The 25,347-nt window shown below is 37.7% G+C and overlaps 1 protein-coding gene across 1 annotated transcript in view; it reads right to left on the reverse strand.

Moving 5' to 3' along the window:
• LOC121443472 (rab proteins geranylgeranyltransferase component A 1-like) overlaps positions 1 to 25,347 on the reverse strand; it is a 172,353-nt gene that overhangs the window by 120,988 nt on the left and 26,018 nt on the right. The window contains 2 exon segments of the mRNA XM_041645222.1: positions 227 to 299; positions 24,300 to 24,366. Of these exon segments, the coding sequence (XP_041501156.1) occupies positions 227 to 299; positions 24,300 to 24,366 (140 nt within the window).

Here is a 25,347-nt window from a genome sequence, read left to right on the forward strand (position 1 = left end):
ACCAACCAATATAGGTGAGAATTTACCATGTCTCGTAAAATGTCTGTGAATGCTTCTCAGAAAAATGTTCCCTTAAATATATAAAACATTAGCTAAATATGTAATTGTGTGTATTTTTGTCAAGCTATCTATCTCATATGACAGAGAAAACCATCTCCTCAATGTATGGACACCATATGACAGGAGACACCACCTAGTGACTTGCAATATCAGCTAAGAACTTTACCTGGTCTTCCTTTAGCCAGGACAACAGTCCTGAAAAGCTGAAACTGGCCCAGTTTCCTCCATAGTAGCTTCGTCTGTAACAATGAAATACAAAGAACATAAAAATCAAGTCACTTATAACCTACACTATCCTTGACCTTTAAACTCATATCATTTTCCAATATATGAGTCCCAAGTGTTCCAAAGCACAAAGCATGGTTTGCTGACATAAGAGAAGATAGTAAATATAAGCAAATGGCTATTCTCTGATCTCAAAGGCAACTTTCTCTGATATAAGAGTTTTTCTTCAGTGATAATAGGGAAACTCAGTCTCAAATCACCAGGATGAGTTCTAGTATGGATCCATCAGAATAGTAAAGAGTCACCACACTAAGCACTGATGGAATGGTGTGCAAAAGTTAATAAACTTTCAATAATACATGGTAGCTTCCTAAAAAAACAAACAAAAGAAAAACACTACAATTACGCAATGACCAGCAATTATATTTCTAAGTGATCACAGAAGAAAAAAAAGGTGTTTTCCAAAAAGAAAAATTTTTCATCACATTAAATGGCCCAAAGCGATAATATCATTAACATGAAAATGTGTAAACAAGCTATACTATACCCACAGGATTATATACTTTTTAGTAATGTAAAAGAATAAAATACTGCCACAAACAACAACATAGATCAATCTCAAAATTTTTATTCTGAATGAAAGCCTTAGCCACAAAGAGTATACACTGTATAATTCTATTAATGTGACATTCAAGAACAAACTAATCAATGACTAAAAAATATCATAAGAGTGGTTGCCTCAGAGTGAAAGTGGTAAGTCTTTAATTATATAAGTATATGCAATTTTAACAACATATTTAAATGATATTCTTAAAATCTGTACATTTCACAATATATATTTGTCTTTGAAAAAAGCAAATATTAAGTGCTCACTAATAAAGTTTATGCTAAAAGCCTGAGTGACAGAAATTACTGAGGTGTACAAACCAGTAAGGCGGAAAGATTCATGGATCCACAGAATGAGTACATGATACACAGCAGCTATATCCAAATGACAACAATAGGACCGAGGCAGTTAAATCATGGCTGTTCACTGAATGGTGTCTTTTTTTTTTCAGGTTTTGTGTACACTTGAAAACTATCAACATAAAATGCAGGAAAAACAGAAGTCATCTAAGTTTTTTGAATACTGACCATAATATATCAAGTTCCAAGGTATTTTCACCTAATTTTGAAAAGCTTAAGAAAACCGTAAGCGAGTACATCCCATGGTTTCTAGCCATAAATAAGGGCCACGGAGTCTACAATAGGTGAACCTAAAGAAGCTAAGTAAGAAGGTGAACCCAAGGAAAAACATATAGTTATCCTCTTGGCTAAGGGAAGTAGACCAAATTGCCGGGGAGAAAATTAGGATCTTGGGGGTGGGGTGGGATGGGGGTAAGGGGAGATGGGGAGAGAAAAGGTAGAAGGGAAGGAGGGGGGACTTGGGGAATCAGGAGAATTGGGATAAAGGAAAGGTGAATAGGGGAGCACGGAACCACAATTCTTAGTTAAGGGAACCACTTTAGGGTGAGCAAGAGATTTGACCCTAGAGGGGCTCCCAAGTGCCCAACATGAGGTTCCCAGTTAGTTCCTTGGGCAGCTGAGGATTGGGAACCTGAAATGACCCTATCCTAGAGCAATACTGACGAATATCTTGCATATCATCATAGAACCTTCATCTGGTGATGGATAGAGATAGAGACAGAGACCCACACATGAGCACTGGACTGAACTCCCAAGGTCCCAATGAGGAGCAGAAGGAGGGAGAACATGAGCAAAGAAGTCGGGACCACGAGGCGTGCATCCACCCACTGAGACAGTGGAGCTGATCTACGGGGAGCTCACCAAGGCCAGCTGGACTGTGACCGAAAAAGCATGGGATAAAACCGGACTCTCTGAACATGGCGAACAATGAGGGCTGATGAGACGCCAAGGACAATGGCACGGGGTTTTGATCCTACTTAATGTGCTGGCTTTGTGGAAGCCTAGCCAGTTTGGATGTTCACCTTCCTAGATATGGACGGAGGGGGGAGGACCTAGGACTTACCACAGGGCAGGGAACCCGGACTGCTCTGTGGACTGGAGAGGGAGGGGGAGAGGAGAGGGGGGAGGGGGAGAAGGGTGGGAGGAGGGGGAGAAGGGTGGGAGGAGGGGGAGGGAAATGGGAGGCTGGGAGGAGGTGGAAACTTGTTTTTTGTTTATGTTTTTCTTTCTTCTTTTCTTAATAAAAAAAAATTATAAAAAAAAAAACCGTAAGAAGGACATTCTGGTGTTTCCATTATTAAGTGCCTTGAGGTCAGTTCCTGGTCAAAACCTACTTTTCTCCCCTGCACTTGGTCATATGGTTTTTGACAGAGCTAATTGGTCCTAGTATTTTTCCATGCAACTCCCATTTTCTACTTTTCCTGTTGATTTGTTCCTAACATCAGCATCTGGTGATCTCATCCAATTATGTATGTAAAAGGTGAAACATGGTTTTCATTACTGTGGTCTTTCTGACAAAAGATGGCAAGACAACTATTAGCAAACTCACTATGAAACTAGAAGATTCTAAATAAACTCATTCTGATAACTTTATGGCTTTCAATATGCTTTATGGCATCCCTTAAATAAAGATACTAGGTATCAATATCAAGAGAAATAGAAAAAAATCAATATGATTTTCCAGAATAATCCGTGGAATAAACTACAATAGATATGACAGAAATTAAAGCCACAGAATATTTTGTTCTACCTTTAAAGGTATTGCTTTAGAACTGTGACATTTAAATCTAATTTATAAAATGTTTTCTATTATGTTTAAAACTGATTCTACAGGGGAAAAGAAAACTAGGTTACTAGCTTTGATTTTTAAACCGTGGAAGCATGATTGAAAGACAGAGTGAGACTGTGAGAAAAGCAAGGGGGAGATGGCATGGCATGCTGCCCGCCAGTTTTGTGTCATCACTGCCTCTCGACAACAAGTTGAGGAGGAAGCATTTTATGATGTTAGCATGGAAAATGAAGTACATTTCTGCTGTCAGGAACAGTTCCCAGTGATGAAAAAGACTTCCTTGAAACTAGAGTCTCTGGGAAATCATAAAATAAATAGCTACAATAGAAAGCAGGAAACATAAAACTAGAATCTAAAGCCTCTAATGTCCCATGATAATTAAGTGTCTTAAAGTCTTTAGCAAAAAATAGACAAAAAAGTTTCTAATGAGGCATTTTTCTTTCATTTTAAGATGATTCCCACTTATTATACTATGTAAAATGTTGATCTTAAAACTTTACAAAATATGGCTTTAAGTTTTCTATAGTTTTATATACGCTACTCCAAATGCCATCTAAGTTTTTCCAGATACAATAAGGAAATGACGTCAACAATTGTATCAATTAGCACAAATCAATAAATGACATGCTATTGACACATTGATTCTAAATTTCTTAGATTTTCCATAGTGTTTATATTACTTTCCTTAACTTTATCAAACAGAAAATATAGAACAAGTAGAGAGGAAGAGCATTAAATACGTTAGAGTCTATAATAAGCCTGCTTTCTTTTCTATTTGGCATCATAATTATAATTCTTTACTGACTATTCAGCAGCAGGGACAGATACAAGATGCTATATATATTATATACAATATTGTGAAATAGCTTATTTAAGCAAGTCACCAAACACTGACAAAAGACAGAGCTACTGACATGCAAGCACATTCATCTGGGAATCATTTTACTTATGAAACCCACAGTTGAAAATGCATCAAAAAGATAGGCAATAAGGTCAAAAAAAAAAAAAAACAAAAACTACTCAGTGAAAAAGAGAACCGACCCAGCTAAACTTTAATAATACTTCTCTATGTCCCAATATCTTACAATTCCTTTTCCTAGGGCAAGACTAATAGCATTTTCCATTGCCAGCATTTTATCTTTCCAAGTTTGTTCTCAGAAGTATTTTCTCTTTGATTTCCAGCATTTTCATGAGAAAGACACAAAGTGTGTCATGTTATAGGTGAGCCCAATGAGACTTGGTACTAGTCTAGGCAGCCCAGTTCCGAATGACAGAACCAATTCAAACTCGGTTCTCCAAAATGTTAATCCTGTTCATACCAGTACACAAACTTGCAATTTTTAGACTAGAAAGCATTAACTAGTCCTAATGGTAGCTGTGGTTCAATAAAGACACCTGCATACTGTGATGGACTTTGCCTCTGAGCCTAAATTCTCGTTCTCCAAAATGAAAACATGGATTGATGGTTAATAGTTGTCCCAAGGGGAGAAAGCATAATGGTAAAATAAAAAATGGGAAACATTAGGCTTCAGGCTTCAAAGAGTTAAGAAGAAATGGTTTTCTAGTGTCATGACTTCTCAAACCCATTAACTATTACAATGACTGCTGGAGCTTTTCAACAGAGAATACGGTACTATATGGCATTTTCACAACTTCAGCTGACCAATGAGCACATTTCTGAATGGGGATCTTGAAGGAAAGAGGTTTAACAGAACACATTTTGAGAAATATTAGCTGAATTCACATTAAGGGACAGGAAAACAATCTGCACTGAACTTGGCATTTTATAATCACTTTTTCATTTAAGCTTTATGTATCTTGTCTAATTTACTCAGCTAAGAAATAGTAAAGTTGGAACATGAGCCCAGGGCATAACAAACCCAATGCCTAACCCCTGCTTCCTAAATATTACCTACTATAACCTATGGGTTTCTCAAGTTTAAAATTACAAGCATAAGTAAATCCTAGAGTGACTTATAAGTAAAAGCAATGGCATCATTTTAAAATCTCCAGATGGTATAGTCTATTTTTGTTTCACTTTGCTTAATAAAAACAGTATAATAACCTCAACACTTTTGTCTATTCCAATGCCAGAACTGGAGGGACTGTTCATTTCTAGGACTTGAAATCTCACTGGATCTCTCAAATTCTGAAAGAATATGTAGAAAAGGAAAATAATTCTTGTCATATCTACTAGTATTGGTTTTACCATTTAGAAATGAGTACAATATGCCATTTAAATTAAACAATGGATCAAACCTGCTTCCTTAGTGCAGCAGGCAGTTTTCAAGCTCATCAAAATACAGTCAGTTCCACTTCATTCTGTTAGACTACTACAGTCATGACACACCACTATCATCTTGTGAACAAACAATAGGCCATAATTCTAGGACATAGAAAATATATTTGACTAATCCTTACAAAAGTTTTGTTTAGCAAGAAAGCTGTGGTCCTTCCATTATCCCCTACAATCTTAGACAATTCGATTGGGCTTCTATGACAGAATCTGAAGATATAATTCTAATACTAGAAAAGATGACCACACCCTTCCTTCATTGTAGCTTTTTAAGTAACAAAAATTGTAGGCATTTATCATGTATGACATGTTATAATGTTACTAAATGAGTCCTGTTATGTTACAGGGGGGTCCTTTAACTATCGGGTAAATCTTGTAGAAAGCAATAACCAGGTGATTTTTCCAGTCATTAGATTTAGTGAGAGATTTTCCTATGTTTGCAGTCATTAGTTATTCTATGTGAGTCCAAGGTAACAAGGCAGACCTATGAATCCATAACAAACTTATCTTCAACTTTTATTTTCCCATGTGACCTCATCTGTCCCCACAGATTAAGTCATTTATCACTCCTCTACTGATGACTCATCAATTGGTATTACAATGTGGGATGCTCAAAACTCAGATAAGAAAATGCGGACCATGTGTCATCAGTTTATTAGACACCTATCAGCTTATTGGACATCTCCCATCATCAAACAGTAAAGATGAACTTCAGTTCTATATAACCAAAGGACAAAAACTATTATTAGTCATTTAGTCCCAACCAAGTCTTCTTTCTTTCCTCATCTCAAAAAGAAACAACCAAACAAAACAGAACAAAACAAACAAAAAAAACAGCAAAACCAATGGTACTATTATAGTTATCTTTGCTAAAAAAATCTTGAACTTCCCAAATATTTCAAGTGTCAACTGTAATTAGTTTGTCAGACCTCTTCTGTTCTGTCCAACCTCCCTCTGTTGTCTGACTTCAGGTATTCACTACACATTAGTCTGTCTTATTGCATGAGTCTCACCGAAGGTTTTCCTATCTCCAGCTTCTTCCATTTTCAATACAACCTCAACATTAATAGCACCGTGATCTGGTTGAGAAACCACAGTATTATCTTTCTCAGGCTTAAAGCTGTCTGATGACTTATTAATACTTCCAGAACTAAGTACAAAATCATAATACCACATCAACTTTATAAACTTTTTGTCAATTAAATTTGTTTTATTTTACATCCTGATCACCTTCTCTCCTCCCATTCTCTTCCCAACCACCCCTCTGTATTCCCCTTCAATCCACTCTTCCTCCTTTTCTATTCAGAAAGGGGCAGGCTTCCCATGAGTATTAACAAAACATGGCACATCAAATTGCAGTAAGATTAAGCACCTCACATTGTATTCAGACTGGGCAGAAAACCCAGTATGAGCAAAAGGGTCCAAAAAGCCAGGCAAACTGTTAGGGACAGCCGCTGGCCCCACTGTTAGGAGTCCTGCAAGTAGACCAAGTTACACAATTATTACATTTATGTAAAGTGCCAAGGTCGACTTCATGCAGGCTCCCTGACTGTTGATTCAGAGTCTGTCAGCCCCTATGAGCCAGGTTAGTTGATTTTGTAGGTTTCCTTGTGATGTCCTAGATTCCTCTGGCTTCTACAATCCTTCCTCCCTCTCTTCAGCAGGATGCTCTGAGCTTGGCCTAGTGTTTGCCTGGATGTAGCCTCTAAGGACAAGTGGGGTAGGTACCAATCTGTGTTAACCCTATAATCTTATCCCTTCTCCATATACACCAGCCACGACCTCATATGCCTGACTGAACCAAATGCCTCCCTGTTTCTTTTACTTGTGATATTGATTGCCTATACAATGCCAAAATTGTAGTCCATCACAAAACTAATAATGGTACTGGCCAAATCATTCAGAATTCTCAAATCCATCACCACCTTTTCTGTGCAGCCTCCAGTTCTCTACCATAAAATCATCCAAAGAACTGTGTGTCACAGTGTCACAATGTCCTATAAATAGATTGCATGAATGCTTACTCCAATAAGACCAAGACAAACTTAAGAATATATACTATCTGCCACATAGTTATCATGATCACTACATTTTCCCATTTACAAAAAAAATGAACACAGAATGATACATAACAATCTCAAGAGCTCTTTTGCTATCAACTAACACAATTCAGTGTCAGTCAAACATTGGTGGATTTACAGATGACATGAAGAATAAAAACCAGAAAACTTAAAATGGCCGCAGCTGAGAACAGAAATTGCACTTCAAAAGATTGTGTGCTGACAAGTGGCAGCGGTGCCTGCCTTTGATCACAGTACTCAGGGGGCAGAAGCAGGCAAATTTCTGAGTTCAAGGCCAAGCCACGGTTACACAGAAAAGCCCTGTCTTCAAAAACCAAAACAAACAACAACAACAACAACAAAAATTATGTGTTTTCTTCCTCTCCTAGTTTTCCTATCCTCTACTTGATGATGCCTTACACTTCTTACCTTGGGCCCCTTCTTGCCCCTCCTTATCATAGTAAGGCAAATCAAATCTTTTTCATTATTGGAAGAAACTGGACTGTATTAAGTACCTTTCTGTTACAGTAATAAAAAACTATGAGCAAAAGCAACTCAAAAAAGAAAGGATTCATTTTGGATTACAGTTCCAGAAGTTGCAGAGGGATAAAATCTGTAATGGCAGGGGAGGCATGGCAACAAGAACAGAAGGAAAAAAAGACAATGCTTCATTTGCATAGAGGAAGCAGAGAGCAGAGCAGAAGAGGAGGCAGTAGAGTGAATCTATAAGTCCTCAAAGCCTACTCCTGAGACAAACCACCTCCAACAAGGTTCCACCTCATTAAGGGTCTATAACCTTCCCCAAACAGCGCCACCAACTGGAGACCTGAGCCTATTGGGGGTGACTTCTCTTTAATCACAGCATGCTGCAACAGGAATGAGTTAAAAGATTTGCTGTTTACACTGTAGGTCAGTCACCTTTCGGTTGAGAAGCGAACAGTAGTCACTTCAAAGTAAAAGCAAATCAACAAAAACAAAAATAAAATGAAAACAAACAAACGCACATAGGAGAAAACAAACAAATGAACAGAGAAAAAAGTCAAGGAATGAGCACAGGAAAAACATACACACACACACACACACACACACACACATTCATATACACAGAAATCCCACAGACACAAAAATCAGAAAGCATAATGTATATGTATATGACTTGTAAGGAGGGGGGAAAACGATTCTAAAAGTACCATTGAGTTCAATTGTGTTGACCATCGACAGCTGGGCATGAGATCTGTCCTTAGTGTGTTTGTATACCCAGTGAGACTCTGTTGAAGAAACTAATTTTTCCTTTGTCTGCAGTTATCAACAGAAGATAGTTTCCACGTTAGAGGTAGGAGCACAAAAACAGACATCCTAAGCTTAATTTCCACTAAAAAGATACTAAAAAGGAACTTCACAGTAGGAGTAGTGGCTGAATCAATATTGGTTTCCTTTTATGAGTGAATAATCATTGAACACCTAGAGTATTTTTGAGCTTTCATTAGAGAAGGCATCATTTCACTTAACTCTGCTTATGGACAATTCATTTCCAGGGAAAAAAAATATATACAAAAGTGATTTGACAGACAATTATAAATGCAATTTCTGAGGTGATTCAATGAAGTGAAACTATTTAAGCAACAAAACCTGCCTCTAGGGGGCTGGAGAGATGGCTCAGCGGTTAAGAACATTGCCTGCTCTTCCAAAGGTCCTGAGTTCAATTCCCAGCAACCACATGGTGGCTCACAACCATCTGTAATGAGGTCTGGTGCCCTCTTCTGGCCTATAGGAATACACGCTGACAGAATATTGTATACATAATAAATAAATAAATATTTTTTAAAAAAACCTGCCTCTACTAATAAATCCATAGCTTTCCATAAAAGGATTAAGGCAGAAAATGAAGCTAGCTCTCAAAGTTATCTATGGTGTCTTATATCCAAGATGAAAGTCAATAGGAATTACCACAACAACCTCCATTCAACTCCAATAGCCAAATCTAACTGATACTCCATTTTATTTTGTAGTAAAACACTGATTTCTCGTTCATGGTGTAATTATAAATTTTAAGATGTTGCAAATCCATATCCCTTATTCAATGTTCAATGACAATAATGAAGGGTTCACCTCATGGTTTTCAAGGGCTAGAAAAATTACATGGATTCAGTTGGTCTTAAAGCTAGTTACATGCATTCATTTCTTGAAAAGTTACAATCCTTGACAAAGCAGAGATGCTTTCTCACAGTGGTACAACACATATTAATAACTACATTGAGAAGAAAGGATGCTCATTCACCAGCAGAGGAAGAATGAATGTAAGTAGCTTCGCACTATGACTATTAACAATCTCTACTGGCCTTAGAAAGCTCTGGAAGAAAACATTAACTCTTTCTTAAAGGTGGAAAAGTTGTCAGAAGCCCTTTGTTCGCGAGCTAACCAAGCAGCGCGGAGTTTCGATCTGGGCAACAAGTGAAACATCATTGTGGTGAGTGAGTGCTGCAGCAGCTGGGAACATACCTCAGCCCGCCCACACTTCCTGGCCATCCTACAGGGGCTATACTGCCCATACCTCCTCTCTCTTCCTATCCCATTCAGCTTACATCCAGATCCCCATCCACCCCGTTTCCCTCCTTCCCTCCCTTCTCTGGCAGCATAGCGCCTCCCTGCTCAGCCTGCTAGGGCAATGGGACCGAACCCGAACCTGGAGGACAAAGGGGTGGCCAGTAGCTCCTTTGTTCCCATAGCCTGCCCGCAGCGAGCAGGGTGGGCCCTTTGTTCGCAAGCTAACCAAGCAGCCGGAGTTTCGATGTGGGCAACAAGTGAAACATCATTGTGGTGAGTGAGTGCTGCGGCAGCTGGGAACATACCTCATCCCGCCCAAACTTCCTGGCCATCCTACAGGGGCTATACTGCCCATACCTAGTCTCTTCCTATCCCATTCAGATACATCCAGATCCCCCCACCCCGTCTCCCTCCCACCCTCCCTTCCTCAGCGGCATAGCGCCTCCCTGCTCAGCCTGCTAGGGCGCTGGGACCGAACCCGAACCGGGAGGACAAAGGGGTGGCCAGTAGCTCCTTTGTTCCCATAGCCTGCCCTCAGCGAGCAGGGTGGGCCCTTTGTTCGCGAGCTAACCAAGCAGCGCGGAGTTTCGATCTGGGCCCCAAGTGAAACATCATTGTGGAGAAACATCTCTGGGGAGTGACATCACTGGGAAGGTACATCAGTGGGCAAGAAGATCTGATCCTGTAAAAGAAGATCCAAAGGGGAGTATTGGGAGGAAGAGATGGGCAGACGCCAATGCAGGAATTCTCCCCACAATCTGAAAAAAACACGAAACCACCAGAAGCCAGTGACCTCACAACAGGAGGACAGGAACACCTTAATCAAGAAGAAGTAGAAAAAACTGACTTCATGAAAGTGATTGACACCCTTAAACAGCATATGAAAAACACCCTTATAGAAATGGATGAGAAGTATAACAGAAAGTTCGAGGAATTGAGTAAATCAGTGAATGATAACCTTGGAAACCAAGGAAAAACAATCAAGCAGATAATGGAAACAGTTCATGACTTGTAAACTAAAATGGAGGCAAAGAAGAAAACACAAACAGAGGGCCGGCTGGACATGGAAAATCTAGGTAAACGAATAGAGACTACAGAATCAAGCATGACCAGCAGAATACAAGAGATAGAAGAAAGAATCTCAGATTCTGAGGATAACATAGAGAAAATAAACACTCTGATCAAAGAAAACAGCAAGTCCAACAAACTCTCATCAAAAAACATTCAGGAAATATGGGACACAATAAAAAGACCAAACCTAAGAATAATTGGAGTAGAAGAAGGAGAAGAACTGCAGATCAATGGGACAGAAAATGTACTTAATAAAATTATAGAAGAAAACTTTCCCAACCTGAAGACAGATGTACCTATGAAGGTTCAAGAAGCATAAAGAACACCAAATAGGCTGGATCAAAAGAAAACATCCCCTGGCCATTTAATAATCATAACACAAAATATACAGAATAAAGAAAGAATATTAAGAGACGCAAAGGAAAAAGGACAAGTTACTTATAAAGGTAAACCTATGAGACTCACACCTGACTTCTCTATGGAAACCATGAAAGCCAGAAGGTCCTGGATAGATGTACTCCAAAAACTAAGAGACCACGGATGCAAGCCCACACTACTATATCCAGCCAAACTTTCGTTCACTATAAATGGAGAAAACAAAATTTTCCAGGATAAAAACAAATTTAAACACTACGTAGCCACAAATCCAGCCTTACAGAAAATAACAGAAGGAAAATCACTAACCAAGGAGTCCAACACTGACCACAATAACTCAGACATCTAGAGACCCTTCACCAGCGCAAATCAAAGAAGGAAAACACACAAACCCTACTACTAAAAAAGTGACCGGAGTTAACAACCACTGGTCATTAATATCACTTAATATCAATGGGCTCAACTCACCTATAAAAAGGCACAGGCTAAGAGATTGGAAAAGAAAACAGGATCCAACATTCTGCTGTCTACAAGAAACACACCTCAACCTCAAAGACAGGCACCTACTCAGAGTAAAGGGCTGGGAAAAGGCTTATCAAGCAAATGGACCTAAGAAACAAGCAGGTATGGCCACAGTAATTTCTAACAAAGTTGACTTCAAACTTAAATCAATCAGAAGAGATGGAGAGGGACATTTTATAATCATAACAGGAACAATTCATCAGGAAGAAGTCTCAATCATGAATATCTATGCCCCTAATATAAAAGCACCCCACGTACGTAAAAGAAACATTACTAAAACTCAAGGCAGCCATCAAACCGCAAACACTAATAGTAGGAGACTTCAACACTCCTCTCTCACCAATGGACAGGTCAATCAGACAGAAACCTAACATAGAAATTAGAGAATTAATGGAGGTAATGAAGCAAATGGACTTAACAGACATCTATAGATTATTCCACCCAAAGAGGAAAGAATATACCTTCTTCTCTGCAGCTCATGGAACCTTCTCGAAAATTGACCACATACTCGGTAACAAAGCTAACTTACACAGTTACAAAAAAATATTAGTAACCACCTGCGTCTTATCAGATCACCATGGATTAAAGTTAGAATTCAACAACAATGCTACCCCCAGAAATCCGACAAACTCATGGAAACTGAACAGTCAACTACTGAACCATACCTGGATTAAGGAAGAAATAAAGAAAGAAATTAAAGTCTTCCTTGAATTAAATGAAAATAAAGAAACAACAAACTCGAACTTATGGGACACTATGAAAGCAGTCCTGAGAGGAAAGTTCATAGCACTAAGTGCCCAACTAAAGAAAACAGAGAAAGCACATATTGGAGACTTAACAGCCCACTTGAAAGCAGTAGAAAAAAAAAGAAGCAGACTCACCTAGGAGGAGTAGAAGACTGGAAATAACCAAACTGAGGGCTGAAATCAACAAAATAGAAACACAGAAAACAATCCAAAGAATCAATGAAACAAAAAGCTGGTTCCTGGAGAAAATCAACAAGATTGATAAACCCCTATCCAAACTAATCAAACGACAGAGAGAGAACACGCAAATTAATAAGATCAGAAATGAAAAGGGAAACATAACCACAGACACAGAGGAAATTCAGAGAGTCATTAGATCTTACTACAAAAGCCTGTATGCCACAAAACTGGAAAATGTAAAAGAAATGGACACTTTTTTAGATAAGTACCATTTACCAAAACTAAACCAGGACCAGGTGAACAATCTAAACAGACCTGTCAGTCGCGAAGAATTAGAAGCTGTTGTCAAAAACCTCCCTACCAAAAAAAGCCCAGGACCAGATGGTTTCAATGCAGAATTCTACCAGAACTTCCAAGAAGACCTAATACCTATACTCCTTAATGTATTCCACAATATAGAAACAGAAGGGTCATTACCAAATTCCTTTTATGAAGCCACAATAACTCTGATACCAAAACCACTCAAAGACTCAACCAGGAAAGAGAACTACAGGCCAATCTCACTCATGAATATCGACGCAAAAATCCTCAACAAAATACTGGCAAATCGAATCCAAGAACACATCCGAAAAATTATCCATTATGATCAAGTAGGCTTCATTCCTGAGATGCAGGGTTGGTTCAACATACGAAAATCAATCAATGTAATCCAGCATATAAATAAACTGAAAGAAAAAAAACATATGATCATTTCATTAGATGCTGAAAAAGCATTTGACAAAATTCAATATCCATTTATGTTAAAAGTCTTGGAAAGATTAGGGATACAAGGGTCATACCTAAATATAATAAAAGCTATATACAGCAAGCCAACAGCTAACATCAAATTAAACAGAGAGAAACTCAAAGCCATCCCACTTAACTCAGGAACACGACAAGGCTGTCCACTCTCGCCATACCTCTTCAATATAGTGCTTGAAGTTCTAGCAATAGCAATAAGACAACATAATGGGATCAAGGGGATTCGAATTGGAAAGGAAGAAGTTAAACTTTCGTTATTTGCAGATGATATGATAGTGTACATAAGCGAACCCCAAAACTCCACCAAAGAACTTATACAGATGATAAACAGCTTTAGTATTGTGGCAGGATACAAGATCAACTCCAAAAAATCAGTTGCCCTCTTATACACAAAGGATATGGAAGCAGAGTGGGAAATCAAAGAAGCTTCACCATTCACGATAGCCACAAACAGCATAAAATATCTTGGGGTAAATCTAAGCAAGGAAGTGAAAGATCTATTTGACAAGAACTTTAAGGCATTGAAGAAATAAATTGAAGAGGATACCAAAAGATGAATGGACCTCCCTTGCTCTTGGATTGGGAGGGTCAACATAGTAAAAATGGCAATTCTACCTAAGGAAATTTATAGATTCAATGCAATCCCCATCAAGATCCCATCAAAATTCTTCACAGATCTGGAGAGGACAATAATCAACTTTATATGGAAAAACAAAAAACCCAGGATACACAAAACAATCCTATACAATAAAGGATCTTCTGGAGGCATTACCATCCCTGACTTCAAACTCTATTACAGAGCTACAGTAATGAAAACAGTGTGGTACTGGCATAAAAACAGAGAAGTCGACCAATGGAATCGTATAGAAGACCCGGATTTTATCCCACAAACCTATGAACACCTGATTTTCGATAAAGGAGCTAAAAGAATAAAATGGAAGAAAGAAAGCATCTTCAACAAATGGTGCTGGCACAACTGGATGTCATCTTGTAGAAGAATGAAAATAGACCCTTATCTATCACCGTGCATAAAACTCAAGTCCAAATGGATTAAAGACCTCAATATCAGCCCGAACACACTGAACCTGATAGAAGAGAAAGTGGGAAATACCCTACAACATATGGGCACAGGAGATCGCTTCCTAGGTATAACCCCAGAAGCACAGACATTAAGGGCAACATTGAATAAATGGGACCTACTTAAACTGAGAAGCTTCTGTAAAGCAAAGGCAACCAACCTACTGACTGGGAGAAGATCTTCACCAACCCCGCAACAGACAAAGGTCTGATCTCCAAAATATATAGAGAACTCAAGAAACTAGACTTAAAATGCTAATTAACCCAATTAAAAAATGGGGCACTGAACTGAGCAGAGAATTCTCAACAGAAGAAGTTCAAATGGCCAAAAGACACTTAAGGTCATGCTCAACTTCCTTAGCAATCAGGGACATGCAAATCAAAACAACTTTGAGATATCATCTTACACCTGTCAGAATGGCTAAAGTCAAAAACACCAAGGATAACCTTTGCTGGAGAGGCTGTGGAGGAACAGGTACTCTCATCCATTGCTGGTGGGAATGCAATCTTGTGCAACCACTGTGGAAGTCAGTGTTTCGGTTTCTCAGGAAATTCGGGATCAACTTACCCCTGGACCCAGCAATACCACTCTTGGGAATATACCCAAGAGATGCTCTATCATATGACAAAAGCATTTGTTCAACTATGTTCATAGCAGAATTATTTGTAATAGCCAGAACCTGGAAACAACCTAGATGCCCTTCAATGGAAGAATGGATGAAGAAAGTATGGAATATATACACGCTAGTGTACTACGCTGCGGTAAAAAACAATGACTTCTCGAATTTTGCATGCAAATGGATGGAAATAGAAAACACTATCCTGAGTGAGGTGTCCCAGACCCAAAAAGATGAATATGGGATGTACTCACTCATAATTGGTTTCTAGCCATAAATAAGGACCACGGAGTCTACAATAGGTAAACCTAAAGAAGCTAAGTAAGAAGGTGATCCCAAGGAAAAACATATAGTTATCCTCTTGGCTAAGGGAAGTAGACCAAATTGCCGGGGAGAAAATGGGATCTTGGGGGTGGGGTGGGATGGGGGTAAGGGGAGATGGGGAGAGAAAAGGTAGAAGGGAAGGAGGGAGGACCTGGGGAAACAGGAGAATTGGGATAAAGGAAAGGTGGATAGGGGAGCACGGAACCACAATTCTTAGTTAAGGGAGCCACTTTAGGGTGGGCAAGAGACTTGACCCTAGAGGGGCTCCCAAGTGCCCAAGATGAGGTTGCCAGTTAGTTCCTTGGGCAGCTGAGGATTGTGAACCTGAAATGACCCTATCCTAGAGCAATACTGACGAATATCTTGCATATCATCATAGAATCTTCATCTGGTGATGGATAGAGATAGAGACAGAGACCCACACAGGAGCACTGGACTGAGCTCCCAAGGTCCCAATGAGGAGCAGAAGGAGGGAGAACATGAGCAAAGAAGTCGGGACCACGAGGCGTGCACCCACCCACTGAGACAGTGGAGCTGATCTATGGGGAGCTCACCAAGGCCAGCTGGACTGTGACTGAAAAAGCATGGGATAAAACCGGACTCTCTGAACATGGGGAACAATGAGGGCTGATGAGAAACCAAGGCCAATGGCACGGGGTTTTGATCCTACTTAATGTGCTGGCTTTGTGGGAGCCTAGCCAGTTTGGATGTTCACCTTCCTAGATATGGACGGAGGGGGGAGGACCTAGGACTTACCACAGGGCAGGGAACCCGGACTGCTCTGTGGACTGGAGAGGGAGGGGGAGAGGAGTGGGGGGAGGGGAGAAAGGTGGGAGGAGGGGGAGGGAAATGGGAGGCTGGGAGGAGGTGGAAACTTGTTTTTTGTTTATGTTTTTTTTTCTTCTTTCCTCAATTAAAAAAAAAGAAAAGCAAAAAAAAAAAAGAGAGAGAGAAAAGGCAAACAGGCAAAGGAAGAACAAGTTTACTTATTCCATGTCCTTTACATGTGGCCTGGATTAAAGTTGTATCTTCTCAAAAGATTTGGATTAAAGCTGTACCTTTCCACTACAAAAAAAAAAAAAGTTGTCAAAAATCCTGATAATCTCTATCATACAATGGAGATTGAAGCTCAACTCTGAAATGGCAAATAGACTTGAATTACTTCCAAGACATCAACCAGAATCAACTTTCCTTATATGTTCCCAAATGATCTCATTCAGTTGTGTAGTTTGTGTCAAATATTTATTTACCTATTTAAAAACCTGCCTTTTTCATTGTTCTGTCACTATCAGTGTTCCATAGTAACATAATATCACTATATATATTTTGTTTTTGAGACAGGATTTCTCTGTGTAGCCCTGGAATTCTCTGTGTAGACCAAGTTGGCCTCAAACTCACAGAGATCTACCTGTCTCTGTGTCCCAAGTGCTGGGATTAAAGACATGCACCACCAACATCCAGCAGTCATTACATAGAAATGTAAAAAACAACTCACAGTCAATACATCGTAGGGATGGTACAACAGTGTTATGACGTTGACCCCACATCAACTCACTTTACTTGTGTTGTTCAGTCCTGCATTTGTTCTCCTATCATAAAACATAATGCTGTAAAGTCACTGGATAGAACACACTAAACAATGTATCATATTACAAAAACTAGCATATGGATATGGTGAAATGTATACTGGGCACACATATAATCATGCACAGAAAATATAATAAACACATTAATTCTTTAGCATTACCACAATTATAAACAATTCCTTTGAAGTCAATAAAACTAAATCCTATTAGTGAGACAAAGAAATCTAGAAACCGACAGATATGCAATAGTGGTATTATCAGTTCTTATCCTTAAAATAACATTATTTAGGTAAATACACTTCCTTAGTAAAATTAAAGCCTAGAAATATTTAAAAGCATAGGATTGAAAATAAAGTCGTTACGTAAAGCCAAATTATTTATAATATTTAGATATGCTATAAATCCACTTAATATACAAATATTAATATACAACAAAGATTATAAACACTCAAGTTATCTTTTAAATACTTATTTTACTTTTTTAATTATATGTGCTTGGAGATGGGGTATGTGCACATGAAAACAGGTACTTGCAGAAGACAGAAGAGGGCCTTCTGACCCCCTGAAAATGGAGTTACAGGTGCCTGTGAATTACATGATGAAGGTGCTATGAACTGAACTCTGATCCTCTGCAAGCATAGTCAGGACATGCTCTTAAATACTAAGCCATCTTTATAGTTCCCAAAGCTAACTTTCAAAATTGAGAGAAAATAAGGACATCAAGACAAGCTAAAGTATGACAACTAAGTCAGACTCATAAAAAAATACTCAAAGGAATAGTATGCACAAGGACAAAGAAACAGTTTGAGGAATACATTCACAAATGAGAATTAATAAGGAATCTATTATGTTTAACATAATAAACCATAAAAGCCCTAGTCCTCAAAGGAGAACAAATAACACAGCCAACAACAAAAACAGGAACAAGCAAATACTGATCAATAATAATTGAAAGCGGGAGTAGTACTGCAGGAGGATAACCATGAGTTCAAGACCAGATTGGTTGATAAAAGTACTTGCTGCCAAGCTTTATGACTTGAATTCAATCCCCTAGACCCCTATGGAGGAAGGAGAAAAACCAACTTCCACAGTAACCATCTAACCTTTATGCGTAAATTATGGCACATACACACAAATAAACAAATGTAAAAACTGTAAGGACACCCATTTTCCCAATATCTAAAATCATTTCAAACATTTACTTAATTAAAAATTAAAAATAACCTCAAATAGAAATATTCTCAATTCACCAACAGAACAAATTAAAATACAAGATCCAATTATTTGTTTTCTCCAATATGTAATGTATTTATAAAGATACATAAACTTAAAGGCTAAAAAATTCCATGAATAAAGCAAATGGAAGCTAAAAACAAGCTGGTGTAACTATACTGCTATCAGACAAAGTAGTCTTTAAACCCACATTAGTCAGATGAAAGGAAGGCTACTACAGTGTATTTTTAAATGTAGCCTTTCTTTTAAAATTGTACCTTTTATCATGCAAGAAGAAATCAGAGGGCCATGCTGAGCTGGCCTGGGGAAGCTGGACTTGCCTCTCACTGGACAGAGCTGGCCCCTGTACTCTAAAGAGATGTCCTCCATTCCTCACCACAGGAAGGCTGAACCAACCTTGAGGGCATGGGGGACTGCTCCACCCCCCTTGTCAAAGGCCAGCTTAGCTACCACCCAGACCCACAGCCAGGCCTTCTGTCTACCACATCTAGGACCTGCTGGAGCTAGTAAAGGGACTGCTCCTGTGGAACTATAAGATCTCCAAGGTCTCCAAGATTAGGCCATAAGATATCCCAGAGGAGTTCCTGTGAGGATCCAGTACTGATGGTGTAGCAAAAAACAGAAACCTTGATCCAGACCAGTGACTCATTGCAATGAACGTTTGCCAGTAAAGCTGATGGGACAAAGGGGTATAATATATGACAAACTGAAGCCCCCAATATCATCAGAATAAATGAAGAGGTATTGGAGAGGCAGAAAGGAAGAAGCAAAGATATTTTTCTGTCGTTTTGGTTTGGTTTCATGGGGGGGGGGGGTGTTTTTGCTTTTGTTTGCTTACTTTGTTTTGTTTCTATTATAGGGGGCACTGCAGGACATATGAAAGGGGCGTATGGGGAAACCCCACGAGGTGAGCAAATTTGGGTACAGGATGTAATACTTCGAGAGTCACTAAAGAAGTTAAATTTTTTACAAAAAAAAATGTAATTTTTAAAAAATTTGTATTTTTAAAATAATTGATAATGTTAAATATTTAAAATTTTTTAAATTTAAAATTGTATTTTAAAAAACACAATTCATTAAGAAGACATAATATTTTTAAATGTATATGCACAGAACATCGGAATTCTTGATTTCATACAACAAACATTAAGGAGAATAAATGGTCAGACAGGTCCTGAAATGTTAGTAATGGGTAACTTTATAAGCCCACTCTCATCTTTACAAAAATATCCAAAATAGACATCAACAAAAAATTTAAAGATAAATAAACAAAATGGTTCAAACATACTTTACAGATGCCTACGGAATATTCCATCCAATAAATATACAAGTCTCATCTTTTTCAGAGTCCGATGGTTCCTTCTCTAAAAGTGAACAAGTTTTAGGATACAAAGACAGCTTAAAGAATTACAACAGCACTGAAAGAATTTCTTCTATCTCATTAGTTAACAGAGTAAGAATAGATGTCTCCACAAAAAGAAACCATAAAAGCTACACAATTTCATATAGACTAAGCCAAAATACTCTGAATTAACAATAGGTTATTAAAAGTAAAAATCAGGGAGGAACTTATATATCTTAAAATTGAATTAAAATATGGCAGAAATTAATGAACAAAAAAATAATTTAATGAAGCATTTCTTTGAGAAGATAAACAACATTGATAAACCTCTAGCCAAACTAAAACAAAAAATATGACAAATGAGGAGATAGATTCCAAAGAAATCCACATCACTGGCAAATACTTTGAAAACGTATATTCTCTCCCCAAAAAACAGTGGAAAATTAAGAAGAAATGAAGTCCAATGCGTAGGACCTGCCAAAAGCACAATGACTTGAAGAAACCTGTAGTAAGCAATAAAAAATGGAAAGAAGCATGAAAACAGCCTCCCCATAAAAAAAGCCAAGACTAAATAGGTTCTTTAAGGAAGAATGTGAACAATAATCTTGATTGTCAGTTTGACTGCATCTGGAATTACCTAAACCACTAGGTGCTGGGTATTCCTGTGGGAGATTATTTGAAGCGGGGAACCCATCCTAAATCTGGGTGAAACCATCTGACGTCGGCCCAAATAACAAGACATAGAAAAAGGAAACTGCTTTTTGCCCATTTGTCATCACTCTAGCTGGCAGCTTGATTCACCCTGTTGATGTGACATTTCTTGACTACTTTTACACCCAATAATATTCTTTGGGATTCCAATGTGGAATATGTGAACTCTCCAAAAATCCTCTAGCGCTCCAGTTCCAGAAGGAAACTGCTGAGACATCCAGACTCATGGACTAAACAACTAGCAGATTCTGGAACTTGAGAGCGAGGCAACCACTGCTAAATTACATGGACTATATCCCATAAGCCAATCTAGTAAATCCCCTTTCAATATACATATATTCATCTTATCCATTCTGCTGGTTTAGGGAACATGGACTAATACAAAGAAGTTATATTAATGCTCAACAAAGTTGAATGAAATAGAAGAGGGAATAGTATCAAAATTGTATTATAAAGAAAGAAACTATAGCCCAATTCCACTAATAAACTAAGATGTTTAGAAATCTCAATAAAATATATGTAAAGCAAAATTAAAACCAACAAATTAGAATTTATTATGCTATGATCAAGCTGTTTCCATCCGAGGGATGCAAAATTGAATCAACATAGACAAATCAATAAATGCATATATAAAGCAGACTTAAGGCCAGAAACCACAGGAGAGCTATCAGTGAACTGCGAATAGAGCTTTGCCAAATGTAAACATCCCTTCATGATGAAAGCCTTTAGAAAACTATAACTACAGGGAACATATCTCAACATAAAAGAAACCTAAAATCAAGAGTATGTTAAGGGGAAACATGGCATTTACTCTAAAACCTGGAAGGAGAAAATGGTGCACCTCCTCTCTACTCTTATCAGTATAGATTTCAACAAGAGAATGAAATAAAATGGATGCAAAATAGGAAAATGCCAAATTACTCCCTACTTCATACAATATGACCCAATATTTAAAAGATCCAAAACCTTCAGCAAAAACTCTCAGAGCCAATGAATGCTTATAGTAAAATAGGATATAAAATCAACATAAGAAAGCCATCACCCATATCACAGTAACAGACTTGTAGCAAAAAACACTTCACTCACAATAGCTTCACAAAAGAATAAAATCCTTAAGAATATGACTTTTAAACAGAGGAAAAGGATTACAAAAATGGTAAACACTGAAACTAAAATTTAAAACTGGGTGCCAGATGGCTTATGTCTGCTAATCCCAGCTCTCAGGAAGTAGAATGAGGAGAACCAGAAGTTCAAGATCATCCTGGGTCAACTTTTGCTATGAGACCTTGTCTCAAAGAATTAAAATAAATACACATTTTTCACTTCTTATTGAGTCTTTGCAGATTTTGCATTATGCATCCTGATCCTACTCATCTCCCTGGTCCCTCACTTCCGCCCTCTGCCCATGCAACCTTCCCACAAAAAAAAAAAAAAAAAAAAAAAAAAAAAGATTTAAAAATAAAACCAAAACTACCAAAGACAACAACAACAACAACAAAAAACTAATTAGAAAAAAATCTCAGCATGGAAGCTGTAGTGTGGCCCATTGAGTCCCACAGTATAAATACCCTTTAGTCCATACACCTTTCCTTGTTAAGTCTTCACTACAATGTCATTGATCTGGCCTGCAGTCTCTGGCTTCTGCTACAGTATTGACACTGAGCCCTTTCTAGGATTCATCTTTGATGTCCTATTGTTGCCTTGACAAATATACATTTTTAAAAGAAAAAGAAAATTGAGGAAGATGAAAAGACCTCCCACGCACATAGAATGGCAAAATTTCATATTGTAAAATTAGCTATATCACTAAAAATGAAGCAAAAATTCAATATATTTCACATGGAAGTCTCAATTACATTCTGAAGAATGTATTTAAAAAATATAAAATTTCACATGAAAGCAGAAACAACCCAAAACAGACAAAGCAATTTGATTTAGTTTACTTTCTATAATCTTACAGTGTACTGGCCATGATGAAGGAAGTCAGTCAGGGCAGGAACCCAGCAGCAGGAGCTGAAGCAGAGACGATGGAGGAGAGCTGTTTACTGGCTTGTTCAGCCTCCTTATTGTACAACTCAGGACCACCTGCTCAGGTGTGTCCCCACCCACCATGAGCTATCCCTTCAACTATTAATCAAGAGAATGCCTAGCAAACTTGCCTACACAAGACAATCTGATAAGGGCATTTTCTCAATTGATGCTCCTTCTTTCTCAATAATTGTCCTCTGTGGGGGTCAAGTTGACACAAACTAACCAGCACACAATTTTAGAAAAAAGATAGTTGTGGAGAAAGAGATACAGAGAAGACAGAACATCACAAAACTAAAAAGGAAATCCTAAGAGGAAAGGAAATGCTCTAGCAAGGAGCCTCAGAGAAGATAAAGAAAATAGCTGTGGTTCACGGGGGTTTGATCCTACGTAATGTGATGGCTTTGTGGGAGCCCAGCCAGTTTGGATGTTCACCTTCCTAGATATGGACGGAGGTGGGAGGTCCTAGGTCTTACCACAGGGCAGAAAACCCTGACTGCTCTTTGGACTGGAGAGGGAGGGGGAAAGGAGTGGGGGGAGGGGGAGAAGGGTGGAAGGAGGGGGCGTAGGGGGGGATGAGGGGGAGGGAAATGGGAGGCTGGGAGGAGGTGGAAACTTGTTTTTTTTTTCTCCTTTTCTCAATTAAAAAAAAAGTCACAGAATCTAGTTAAAAGGAAATGATTATTGATAGTTATATGTAGAGGAAACAATAGGTTTGAGGATAAAATTATATATTTCTTCAAAATACAAAAAAAAAAAAAGAAAATAGCTGTGATATGTGACATGAACACAGAAAGGGGTCACTGATGGGAAGTAAGACGAGCACGGGGGGGGGGGCTAGGCAAGGAAGCGGTAAATGAATTATGATATAATGACATACATGCGTATATGAAAATGCAAAGATGAACCATAGTACTTCATGTGAGATTACCTAAAAATAACTCAGCTTATGAAGTGTTAAGTATACATTAATGAGCGCTACATTTTACACTATGAACAAAGGGACAAAGGCCGTACACTACAGACCTAGTGATACTTTGTTTAATAGCACTCTGGAACAATTATTATCTACAAGAAGACAGAAAGTCTACTTATTCTTTCTCTTCTGAGTGAAAATGAATAATCATATAGGTGGCAGGCACACTTAAGATCTGCTTTCAAGAAACATGGGAACTGAGATTTAAGGTAGTCACCAAGTAATTTTCCTTGTACTTCTTTTTTATTAATGCATTTAAGAGAAAATTATTCTAGACATTTTTCTTAAGAATTTTAAGTTTGATTTTCGATATCCTTTAATAAAAACATAAATTCAAACCTACTGGCTAAATTTTAGAATAAAACATGAAGACTAAAATACAATCCCAAATAAATGTGGCATATTCTTACAGACAAGAGACACACACAAATATTTATCCAAGAAAAAGCACACAAGGGGTTTTCAAGCCTGTAAAACAATTACTTAAGATCAAGCTCATGCATAAGAAAAATAATTTTTAAAAAGATGCATTTTGTTTACTCTTTAAGAACAACAATACTTATTTCAAAGACTATAATAAGAAATCTTATATAATAAAATATATAAAGGAAATAAAAATATAGTATTTAGTGTTTGACAAATTACTGGTTAAAAATTAAAATTTCAGTGCTTTTCTATGTTATGAAATTTCACATGATACATATATACAAGCATGTACATAAATATATAGACATATATGTGTGTTAAATGCTACCAGGGTTAAAACTTACGAATCAACATGCAGAACCCTCTGGCCACTTCTTGAACATGCAGCCGCAATGATGGATTCAGGCAAACCTATAAAAACACACACCTATATCATTTAGAATGTAGGTATATATGTATTTCATAGAAATTTCAATTCATACTATTGCTGCATAAAATATTTTAACGAAAAATATTTTCACTAAAGAAAATTTATAATTTTCAAAATTGTAAAGCTTATATGATAGATGTTTCTTGAACATACAAAACTAATACTGTGTTGTTTTAGGTAGAAGATATACATTTTAATAAGTCCTCAGCTTTTCATATGTAAATTATCATAAATAGTCAACTGTTTTTAAAAAATGGGTCTTTGTTCCTTAGGAAGCAGGTTAGCACACAAGCTTATCTGATCCTTGCAAAGGCACTGAGAGATAAGAATCTGCACCTGCAGACAACAAAGAAACTGCTGCTCAAGGATGGAAATTTACTGCTAATAAAAAGCTCCAGAGTTGAAATTTCAGCTCAGATCTAATTCCAAAGCCACAAAACCTCTAAGTGAGAATGGAATACATTATTTTATGTTTAAAAATTATGTAAGCTAAATATCCTGCTTACTGGTCACTGTAACAGATTGGAAAGAAAATATTAGTGCTTTGAAATCAAATGTCACAGCAAAGCTTATTATCATAAAAGGAAATATAAATTACTACTAACAATATGAATAAAAATTTTAACTACCAAGCTCAATTATGTTACAATAAAGACCAGATTTTCTACTACATTACTAAAATGTCTTATGTTATAAGTTCAAGACTCTTCCAAAATTTTTATCGTAAGAGCTACCATTTCAATAGAGGCCATTGTGTCCTATATTATCAGCCATACAGACAAACCATATTTTGAAAGTTTAGTACAAACCTATAGAACAAGCACCACCATGACCATGAAAAATCCTGGTTGTTTTGCATTGTTTGATGAAAATTTATTTAAAGTACTCACTAAGAATCAAGGGTTACCAAAAAAAGGGAAAGGTTAACTTTCCTGGATAAAGAATGTAATATGATGCTAGGG

The sequence above is a fragment of the Microtus oregoni genome, unplaced genomic scaffold (genome assembly GCF_018167655.1).
Source record: "Microtus oregoni isolate MIOR12 unplaced genomic scaffold, Mior012 000107F_ref0000227, whole genome shotgun sequence".
Taxonomy (NCBI): Eukaryota; Metazoa; Chordata; class Mammalia; order Rodentia; family Cricetidae; genus Microtus; species Microtus oregoni.